General features: G+C 35.2%; 2 protein-coding genes across 2 annotated transcripts; both read left to right on the top strand.

Annotated features, from left to right (window-relative positions):
* Positions 1 to 984: 984 nt before the first annotated feature.
* LOC149735336 (uncharacterized) lies at positions 985 to 8,238 on the top strand. The gene is made up of 13 exons (XM_089878890.1): positions 985 to 2,083; positions 2,293 to 2,516; positions 2,678 to 2,878; positions 3,024 to 3,098; positions 3,265 to 3,353; positions 3,512 to 3,659; positions 4,317 to 4,474; positions 5,121 to 5,259; positions 5,528 to 5,672; positions 5,724 to 5,807; positions 6,406 to 6,803; positions 6,938 to 7,165; positions 7,264 to 8,238. Exons 1-13 carry the CDS (start codon positions 1,135 to 1,137, stop codon positions 7,375 to 7,377), a joined length of 2,952 nt encoding a protein of 983 aa, XP_089735016.1. The 5' UTR covers positions 985 to 1,134; the 3' UTR covers positions 7,378 to 8,238.
* Positions 8,239 to 8,387: 149 nt separating this feature from the next.
* Positions 8,388 to 11,340, top strand: LOC149735335 (mitotic checkpoint protein BUB3-like). The gene is made up of 7 exons (XM_089878955.1): positions 8,388 to 8,609; positions 9,093 to 9,196; positions 9,431 to 9,548; positions 9,844 to 10,002; positions 10,131 to 10,308; positions 10,601 to 10,823; positions 11,010 to 11,340. Exons 1-7 carry the CDS (start codon positions 8,421 to 8,423, stop codon positions 11,029 to 11,031), a joined length of 993 nt encoding a protein of 330 aa, XP_089735081.1. The 5' UTR covers positions 8,388 to 8,420; the 3' UTR covers positions 11,032 to 11,340.
* The last annotated feature ends 5 nt before the right edge of the window (positions 11,341 to 11,345 follow it).

Below are 11,345 nucleotides of genomic sequence, written 5' to 3'. Positions count from 1 at the left end.
AATGAGACAGTTTAAAAATAAACTTCCAAAGTTCGGCAATAAGTACCTGCAAAGCTTTATGTGAGGTAAAGTGGGACACCAAGTTTAAAATATTAATAGTATTCTGCAACTTGTGGGTAATCCAACAAATCAAATTGGCTGTTCTAGTTTTTTTGCAACATAACTTTATCTATTGTTCCTAGCCATAGTTTAAGGCAAATTGACCCCGCTTAGTTTTCTCATGTTCATAAACCATTTTCCCCCAAAAACTAAAACAAATTTTATCAAATAAAACTGTACGAATTTTGTTTTTTTTTTAAACTACGATACTTGATTGATGTTTGAAACTCGAGAACTACATGCACAATTTGGGCAGTTTTCTTAGCAAACATTTAAGACCAGCACCGTACTTTTTTCACCCATTGAAACAATACTGTTTTTATTTAACATTTTTAATAGTAAAACAGTAGTTGGCTTTGGCGCCCGCTATTGATAGTTGTGCGAATATAACTTTCGAATAAACCTGTAACATTTTTTGTTTTGTGTCCCACTTTACCCCACCCTACTATACATTTCGCCTTGGGTGACTGCACGCTACTTGTGATACAGAAATGTCCATGTGATAGATTTACCCCATATGAGCGTAGTTTTCATTTGGTGTTACTCTCAGAATGCTACAATTATAATATAGTTGATAATATGATATGACTTTAATATCCAGCAAACGTTTACCCTTGTTGACATTCCCATGTATTATCTTCAGTCGGTGACATTAGTAACATAACACCGAAAATCTTTCTTTGTCTCTTTCCGTTAAGCTCCTTTGAAGAAGCCGAGAATAAACCATGTTTATTTTGCGACGCGAGACTGCGGTAAAAACTACCTGTTTTGTCTCTGCTGATAAACAGTGGCCTGAGTAAACTATGTTTCAGTTTCGTTTGCCTGTTACTATAGACACACAGCGAAGGATAAATATATACTAAGCGTTCCGTTTGTTTACATTAAACAGAGAGTTAAAACAAGTACAAGTATCGGGTAACAGGTGCCAAGCCAAAAGACTTTAAAGATCTGAATAAAGGCTATATGTTCTGATTTCTTTGTGTTATAGTTTACCCAAAATATTTGGGCTTTGTAAGGCGTTATAAAAATTAACACATGACGTCACTGTGCTTGACGAAGGCCCATATCACCAAAAGTAGAGTGAAAGGACGGATTGGTGCAAGTAAAGACGATGAGCAGGTCACTGGTGGTCACAATATTGCTTACGTAGCCAACGTTGGTGAAACAGAGCATAAATTGAGAAGAAAGTCGCAGCAGCTTGACACCGCTGGAGCATCAACGAATGTGACCAAACCGAAAGAATTGAGCAGCATGAGTAGCAGTGTAGCTTACTTACCACGGGTAGAAAATAAACCGAAAGCATGTTATAGAAACCGGTACAGTACGTCAGTTCTTGATACAAAAGGTGATTTCTATCGAGTTCATAAGTGGCGGTTACGGAGTGGCTCTGGATGGCAAAATGACGTCACCGAAAGACAAAGATCACTCCAGCAAAGATTGGGCACTCGACAGTCAATTGACAATACAAAAGTTGCAAAGAACTTGCATTTAACACAGCTTAGTCAATCTTACATTACAAACAGGGTGGATAAGAATACGAAATACAAAGGAACCTTGCAAGAAAAGGAACAACAATTTTGCTCAAATATGAAAATGAAGCGCCAATATAAACTAGGACGAGTTCGTCCCACTCGTCAAACTTTACTTGGAAACCTACGTCATTCCATGCATGAACAACTGGCAGGATCTGACCACTTGGTCCATTTGAAAACTCGAGAAAAATACCTCGAAGACCAATCAACGTTTGAAAACGACGGCATTGAAAGCGCGCGTTACATGACAAATTTGCCAAGACGATATTCTAAACTTCCAGCGATTACTAGAATATCATCGCTTACTCATCATCCGAGGACTTTACAAAACAAATCTAAAATAACGACAGAACATGGCTTTTCGCCTTCTATACTAATTAGATACGATGATACTCAAAATATCGACGCGGGTAGAAGAAATACAATGACTAAAATGTCCGATAATTTTTCTGGTAAGATCACTTCAACTTAATAACGTACAACCCTCGGCCGCTTCGAAATATTTTTTTTCAACAATCGTCTATATGCAATCAAATGAAAACCGAAGTCAAACTTTTTAATTCCCTATGCGAGAAGCAACATTATAGGCCATGTTACTTTTTAATTATGTGTTGTATATGAGAACACGTGTTTATGTAGTCTTATCCCTTTTTTCTTATAGAGAATCAATCTGAACCAAAACCTCCAAACAAAAAATTGTCGATTTCGTTTTCGCGAGATTCGTTTCAACTCGATTCACAAGAAGGCGGGGTATTGGACACACCTGATAATCTATCTACCAGAAGGTACAGCTATGCTAAACAAAAGGCAAGAGCGTTAAGGACGAGAAGCAAAACGGAAAGCAACAGTCCTCAGTTTTACCCGCAAATCAAGCAAGTGCACCAGGTAATTAAAATATAACAAGTGAACAAAATACTTAATTTAAGACCACAAAATACTACAAGGTGACGATCAATCTCTGTTTTTTATTTATTTGTTAAAGTTTCATATTTTGGGAAAATATTAAAAGAAAACAATATTAGGGATTTGTAATGTTGTTACTTCAGCAGCATCTTTCCAATATCAGTAAATGGCGGACAGCAGCACGACTTTCTGTGTGGTTAGCCAGATTGTGCAAAGCCCACAGTGTAACTGTAGACGACAGCTACAATATACAACATGGGTTTTCAAATCATGAAGATACGTCATCACACGAAACAAAGAAAGATATACTTTTTGACGTAACAAATTATAAAATGAAAAATCAGGTATGACTGTTAGTTCGATTATTTTCGGCATCTCTTAAGAGTTGCTCGGCTAAAGAAACGTTAGTTGATAGGAGAAAAGGACGTGTCTCTGTGTTTATTATTTAACTATATATACCGATGTAAACATTTGAACTAACTTAAACAGTACCGTCTCTCTGATTCAACGCGAAAGATTTTAAACACCCCTTCACCAACAAGAACATCCAAAGATATTAACCAGGTATTTTACTATTCGCTATCCGGTTGCGATTGTCTGTTGGCCATCAATTTAATTTTAAATAATATAGTAAACGATGTTTACTACAACCCGATGAGTAGCGTTTGTTATAAATTGTCTTAGTTTTTTTTGTGATTTTGTACAAACTATAACTATAACATCATTTCAGGTTAAAACAGCATTACGAAACATTAAAGCAATTTCCGATTACTCGGAATCTGTGCAACACCAGATAGCTCGATGTGGGTATTTTGCCGGGTAGGTGTTGTATTAGTTGGACCAATGTTCATCATACCTAAACGAAACTAGGAGAAAATAGTTCGATAATTACAAAATTATTTTTTTAGTTTATTGCCATTGATTTTTTATTAGCTAAGATTTTAATCCCTTTGTGTCAACAACGACTCATTTTATAGGTTTATGGGAAAGCGTGTGGTAGTAAGAGAAGGCCGAAAACCTCTCAACTATTTCGTTCTTCTTGCTGGATCAGCCGTTGTGATCAAAACCGACGAATTTGGAAATACAAGCCCGGTGCTTTTCTTGCAAAAGGGAGATGTGTTTGGGGTAAATATTGTCTGGGAAAGGCGGTACACGCTACTTTAATTAATCTTACACCCCTAGATCATGTATTAGTTTTGTCGCCAACAAACACAAAATATGGGTTTATAGCCAATAGGTTATACTGATCATGGCATATATATGACATACAGTAGGGTGGGGGAAGATGGGACACCTTCTTGATCGTGTTTTAAACAATTAACAACGGTCTAGGGGAGTCGTGGGGATAAGCTTTTATAATTCTTTGCATTTTCTTTATTTACTTATCTCAAATTGGGCGAGAAAATAGAATGAAAAGGTGTCCCATTCCCCCCAACCCACTATATATAATAGGTATATTTTAAAGTTTTAGTTTTTTTGGCACTTTTTCGTAGACCTGTAAATATTCAATTCAACAACCTTTTCATATGTTGCTGTTTGTAATGACTGTTTCATAAAAACTGTTATATGGTAGGGTGGGAGGTAATGGAGCAACTTTTTTTCTATTTTCTCGTCCCACTTTGTAGTATAGGCAAAAAAACATTCAAAAAAATATTAAACCGTGTCCTCATGACTTCCATAGACGTTTGTTAATAGTTTAAAACACAATCAGTATATTCGGATATTATGTGCTAAAGATGTCCCGTCTTTCCCCACCCTGCTAAATATACAATTATTCTCCAGGAACACGAAATATTGGAAGGAATTAATTGGCGATGGAACGTAGCAACGGTTGGATATTGTGAGTTCCTTGTTCTTGGTAAAGATGATTATAAGAAGATATTTATTGAGGGAGGAGGTGGGGGGATACTTTCTGATCCTGACAGGGGAGAATTTCTACGGTAAAACTGTGTAAGCATATATTACCTATGAAGTGGTAAAATAAGATTACATAATAAAATGTTATTGGTCTATTTTAGACAAATTATATTTTGGGGGTATAGGAATTAACTTCGCTTCAGCTTGAATAAATTACTAAGGAAAAAATGCATAAAAATATACCTTACACGATGTATATGCATTCATTCGAAACCAGCTATTTATCGCTCCAGCAGATAGAGAAACGGTTAGATTAAAACAGTGGTTCTTAAACTTTTTTGTATGCTTTACCTTTTTAACAAAGATAGTTATCAGATTTAACCCCAAAATGTAATATGGCTCTCATTTATTATAAAGTGAAACACCAGTTATATTTAATGCGACGGACGCGCTTGCTTTTTGGCAACGAGTTGTTTAATGTCTGATAAAGTACTACAATTGGAACATTTTTTATGTTCCATCAACTGATGTGGATTTCCATTGGTAACTCATTCACTCTCTAAATACGAGGAATTTACCCCCAAAGGTAAATTTACCCCAGTTAAAGAAACGCTGCCTTAAAGTAACATAGCTATATATTATTTAATGCAACATTTCAACCAACCAATAACAATTCATAACCAGCATATGCTATAAGTGTTTTTGTCTCTATTGTATATTTAATCACAGGTCTATATCGCTCTTGAAAAAATGGCCAAAGGAGTTATTGAACGAAAACCCGAACCGTTGCTTGTTTCGATATTTTAAGCGGGGAGCTGTCTTATCAACGAACAGTTACACTTCGGAATGGATATATGTCGTTAAATCTGTGGGTTTGATTTGCTGCACAGAAATGTAATAAATACAAGCAACACACCAGCTTATAATGTACTACGCTTCTGTATGTCTTGGTTGTTCTGAGAACCTTATAATTGTAGGATAAATGTTCTATAAGTCAATAATAGATTAATAACCATTAGCTTTTAAAATCTTTACTCTTAAGTATTCCCCTGAACTGGAGATTTTAAGTGCAATAACGCCCGACCTAAAATAAGTCCCATAAGTGTTACTGCTGGTACAATCAAATATTAATTCAGGGAAGTTGTTCCGTTTTAAAAACAATCGAATCAGAGAGAATGAAACCATCCGAGGTTCTGAGAAGGACCAAGGAAGAACAAATGTTTAAACTTCCAGACGTACACAAATCACAACTGGTGGAAAAAATGAATGACAAAGATGACGGTGTGGTACTGTATGTTATTCTTATATACGTTCGTTAATATGTTTTTACAGATCACCTTAAAAAATTAAGCGAGAAAGAAGAAGAAAGTAAAAACCAAGCGAAGGATGTGAGCGTCTATCAACAACTTGAAATGAGTAAGTCTTGAGAATAGTAAATCATAAATGTCCTAAATCATAAATAGGTCGGAAATATTCTCGAAAAATGTATCAACCGTTTAAAATAACGTATTATAATGAGCACACATAGTGCGAAATAAAGTAAAAGTTTTATTTTTTACAAATATGACGTATTATAGAGCATAGATAGTCCCCTTTTCCGTTTACAATCTTAATTTTTCTTCGTATTAATTTTTTTCGTTACAGTAGGGTGGGGGAAGATGGGACACCTTTTCATTCTATTTTCTCGTCCCATTTAGTAGTAAACAAAAAAAATTAAAATGATTATAAAACCATATCCTGACAACTCCCATAGACCGTTGTTAATTGTTTAAAACACGATCAGGATATTTGAATATTATGTGCTAAAGGCGTCCCATCTTCCCCCATCCAACTATATATATTGTTATTCCGTGGCGTCACTGGTGCTTCTCTCTTGAACAGGTACCGGTCTATTACAATGGGAAACTGCTAGAAATGATTTTTTTGAGAATTTTTTGCCATTCTCTATGTTTAGTTATTTTTAGTATTTTGTTTTTTTAAATACAGATAATGTACGCATACTACCTTTACATAGGTAGCATTCTAAAACAACTGAACACCGATGTACTCGGAATGTCATTCACTCCGCGTGCTGATATGAATGAAACAGATCGTCAGTCAGATTTGATGACTCTGACCACAATCGCTCATCAGGAATCCGACAAAGATGAAGAGAAGTTGGGAGGGGGCGAGGAATTCTCTAGTCAAGTCAATTTTAGTTTAGAACGAAATTCGGATTTGCCAAGAACACCAAGTCCCATGAAGACTGCCTACCTAAGGACTGGACAATCTTCGAGGAGCAACAATTCTGAGAAAGGAGAAGATAATAAAGTCTCTGTCGTTGCGATGGATGGTGACGTCACACAGGTTGGGCAGTTACGTCAGGAACACGTTGTTGAGTTCACGGGGAAAGATGACGTATTTCATCTTGTTGTAAGTTGAAAATTTTTTATTAGATTTTTGCAACAAAAAAAACTAAATTAATTCACATAAACCTTGCATATATGTAGATAATCTCGCATCTATATATGTTTTTTGTCTACCAGGCGCAATTATTCTTTTAACAGAGTAGAACAACGACTGAGCAAGAGATGAACAAAGTTCAACCGCCTCCTGTGGTGCACTTGATCGTACGTAAACTCACCAAAGGCGGAAGTTTTGCTATGGAGTCAATATTATACACAGACCAGCCGCAGTTGTCACTCGTGAGCAACGGAGCGGAATGTCTGATGCTTAACAAGAAGTTATTCCTGGAAAACTCGTCTGAGTACTGCTTGGACTGGTTGCGCCAAAAGGTAGAAATTTGTAAATACTGGTCGAATGTTGCTTAGATATTTTAAACGTCATGTTACGCCTGTTATATACTACGCCTTACGACTGTTTCTTAACGTAGGAATACCCGTATCCGACAGACGAGGAGCTAAAAGGACAATATTGGAGACTTCGGGCATGGAAAGCTTACCAGACACGATTGCTTAAACAAATATGCAATGAAATGCAAGGGTAACCCGGATTATATAGTATTCAACTATTGCCATTTCTTTGTATTTATTTGCAGTTGTTATGTTTTACCTGTGTTAATTAAAATCAGATCCAACAAAGCTGGTATGCATATTGTTTGCTACGTGGAGTAAGGACAAACAAAACATTATCCTCACCTTAAATGAGCGCATGTTTCAGAAGGCTGTTGGTACTTGGTTTTAATCTCTTTGGTTTTATAATAGCTGGTGGCTCTCTTGTTTGGTTGGGCGCGCAAACATAAAACCGATTTTCGATCTATTTTAGTCATGACGCGAAATCGCGAATTTCGAACGTCAGTTATTTGTGAAAGAAAAATTAGTGTTTTGATGTTTCAAAACGTACCAAGCGCTTTGATACTAATTAGGAATGCTCCGTGACATTACAGTTAGGGATTAAGTTTAGGTTTACTGGTTGGTAATAAGTAGGAAAGGGCTGCTTCACCGGCATAAAAAGGGTCTTAAGTAAAAAGTTGTATTCAAAGGAATTGGCTTTGCAGTTTAACCCAAAAAAGTAAATAATTGATCGCATGCCTAGGAGTGCTGGGACCCTTAAAGTTCTAGTTTTCGCAGACAAAAACGTTTGTAAAAAATCAAGTGTGTTATCGTGTAAAACAAACAGCTTACCACACAATAAAAAAAAACATATTGAAATCACCATCTATAGCGAAAGTTGTGTACCTACTTCTTTCCATAGTGCCCTGCCCTGTATGGAAATAATTTTTAGAAATATTCACAGTTTCATTACTGTCCGAAGGTACCGAAATCTACCTAACTTAAACCGAAAAACTTGTTTGGAAGATAACCTTATGTATTACGTTTTTGCCCTACGCCATCGTCACCCTATGGCAAAATGGGCAGATACTTACATTTACCTAAGTAAGAACTAAGAAGTTTGGCAGCTGTCTGAAGTAAGAGCATTGCCTGTTAGAGTTACACTTACACCTACTACCTAATTACCTTACCTATGGCTATGCTATACGTATACCTATAGTCACAATTTTCATTATAAAAAACAGAAACTCAATTTGATATGGCAAATGAATTTAAGTTAAATAATTGTCCAACTGATGGAATATCATCAGTTAAGTTCAGTCCATCCACTTCTCAGTTCTTACTTGCCTCATCATGGGATATGTCTGTTCGTTTGTACGATGTGACAGAAAACAGCCAACGATTTAAGTACGAACATAAATCACCTGTACTGGATTGCTGTTTTTCAGTAAGTTATAAAAATTCAGTAGCCTAAACTAAATTTGAAAAAAATTGCAAAATTTTGCACTTTTAAGATTTATATATACTCTTTCTGTTCAGAGAATGATTCTATTAAGGTTTGTGAGCGCATTGAGGCAAGCACATTTGCTTGTAATGTGAAATAGCCTGCCTATTTATAAAAAGAAATCGCCTGAATATTTTTTCTCTATAAATCAACAATTCCGGTAATTTAAAAAAAAATTCTGTGACAATTAATATTGTTTTTATCAATCTTTGATAAATGTTTGTTAAAATCTGTGTCAATATGTAACATTCATGGGTGGCAAATCTAGGGTTGCAGGGGAAGCTGTAAAGAATTTTCCCTCACTCTGTTAACTAGTAAACAGGGAACCAAATTTGTTTTATAGAAGTACGTGTCAAAGTACCCATGCATTTTAAAGCATTCGGGGCCTATAGTGGTATTTGTTATAAAATATAATAATTCTCTTAGGATTCAGTTCATTCATGGAGTGGTGGGTTGGATGGAAGTGTTATGATGTACGATTTAAACACAGGAAGAGAAACAGTTGTAGGAAGACACAACAACTCAATCAGGTGGGTATATATATAGTTGGTTTTCCTTGATAACGCTGCACGGTACTACCGCATATCTTTTTATATACTAAAATGAGGATGGAATCCGACAATTAATTATAGAAGCTTGTGTATGAAAGCATATGAATCTATACCTAGGCTACCTAGCAATCATGCTTATTATTTTTATTTCTCCACCTTAAATTACAGAAAAGGTAATAGCAAGTATGTACATAAAATTTTGTCTTCTTTTAGATGTGTGGAATATTGTAGCGATACCAATGTTGTTGTAACTGGAAGTTGGGATCAGACAATTAAACTGTGGGATCCAAGATCACATAACAATATAGGATCATATTCACAACCAGGAAAGGTATTTAATTTTGTTATAGATTTCCAAGTTTTTACTATCAATTGCCATGAGTTTGCAGTTAAAATTGAATAACAGGGTTGTGCAGAGCTCAAAACCAATGCATGCTTTATCATTGTTTTTTTTCTCATAAGTTTCTGGTTGTCCTAATATTATAGAAAAAAATAAGAACTTGAGGTGTTTCAAAATCTTTACCTGTAGAGTTCCACTTTACGACCAAGCACTTCTGCACATTGGAATAAATTATTAACATTATTTTTGTTATATGACAATAATCAGCTTTTTGACATTGTACCAGGTGTTTACAATGTCGGTATGTGGAGACCATATAATTGTTGGTACTTGTGGTAAATCTGTGGTGGTATGGGATCTGAGGAACATGGGTTATGTTGAACAAAGAAGAGAATCAAGTCTGAAGTATCAGACACGGTGTATAAAAAGCTTCCCAAACAAACAGGTAACCTAAGTGTTTAATAATAATTTAAAGGAAATAACATACTAAACTATCCCAATTCCCGGGCTACCCTATATTTTAAAAGTTTTGATGCCTATTGTCAAACATATACACCGTTTTTTATATTTTAGGGTTATGTGCTGAGTTCAATTGAGGGCAGAGTTGCTGTGGAATATTTAGACCCCTCTGTGGAAGTACAAAAGAAAAAATATGCGTTTAAATGTCACCGGATTAAAGAGAATGGAATTGAACACATCTACTCTGTACATGCCATTGCCTTTCATCAAAGATACAGCACATTTGCTACAGGTTCTTATATTTACTGTATGCACTGTAGTTTTGGTATACAATGTACATTAAATCAAGTTAAAACTGAAAACAAACTGCTATATGAGCTATAGCCTATAACCAATGCTTTTTGTGCAAAAAGCCAGTGCTAGTAGTTTTTTTCTGGGAGAATTCCTATATAATGCACTGTTCAACATTCATGTATGATTAGTTTTTTCATTGTACATAGATGACAATGAAAAAACTGTCATCTATCCATTTTAGCATAATCAGTACAGTAACTTGACATACCACCCTTACAATCATAAAACAGGAGGTGCTGATGGTTATGTGAACATGTGGGATGGTTTCAACAAAAAGCGACTTTGTCAATTCCATCTTTTCCCTGCTGCTGTTTCATCTCTTGCATTCAGCAATGATGGTTCAATGTTAGCAGTTGCTTCATCTCCATTATACGGGGCTGAGTTGTCTCCTTCCAGTAATGGGGAAGATGCAATATATATCAGACATGTAACAGATGCAGAAACAAAACCAAAGTACGATATTTTTCTTTTTTTTATTATTTTGTTTTGTTTACAAGAGAGGTAAAATTTACTTTCATTTTTTAAAGAATAAAATAAATTAAAAAATATATATAGATATAATAGTTAACTAATTTTGATAGGTTATTGTTAGTTTCTTGTCCCTTCACTACTAGCCTAATTTTATTTACTTTTTTATAGGACATCATCTGGACTTGCTTGATTGCATTTGCAATGAAAAAGAAGCTTTTTTATCTTTGTATTAACTTACTTGTAAGGTGAATCAATTTTGGTTTGTTTAAAACCAGTATTAAGATGGAAACCAACAAAATAATGTTCTAAGTAAATTACTAAAAACAAGATTCATAAAATGCCGCTGTTTGAAGCAAGATTCATAAAATGCCGCTGTTTGATTTTACTTAATGCCTGAATGTATTTTTTTCTACATTATTATCTTGGTATCTCATGTAAGTTAATGCTGCATTACACTGCTACACTTCATCTAAAGTTGTAATAAATAGTTGAAATACTGGTTGC

Source organism: Ciona robusta, chromosome 5 (genome assembly GCF_009617815.1).
Source record: "Ciona robusta chromosome 5, ASM961781v2".
Taxonomy (NCBI): domain Eukaryota; kingdom Metazoa; phylum Chordata; class Ascidiacea; order Phlebobranchia; family Cionidae; genus Ciona; species Ciona robusta.
This window is presented reverse-complemented; position numbering and strand designations above follow the sequence as displayed.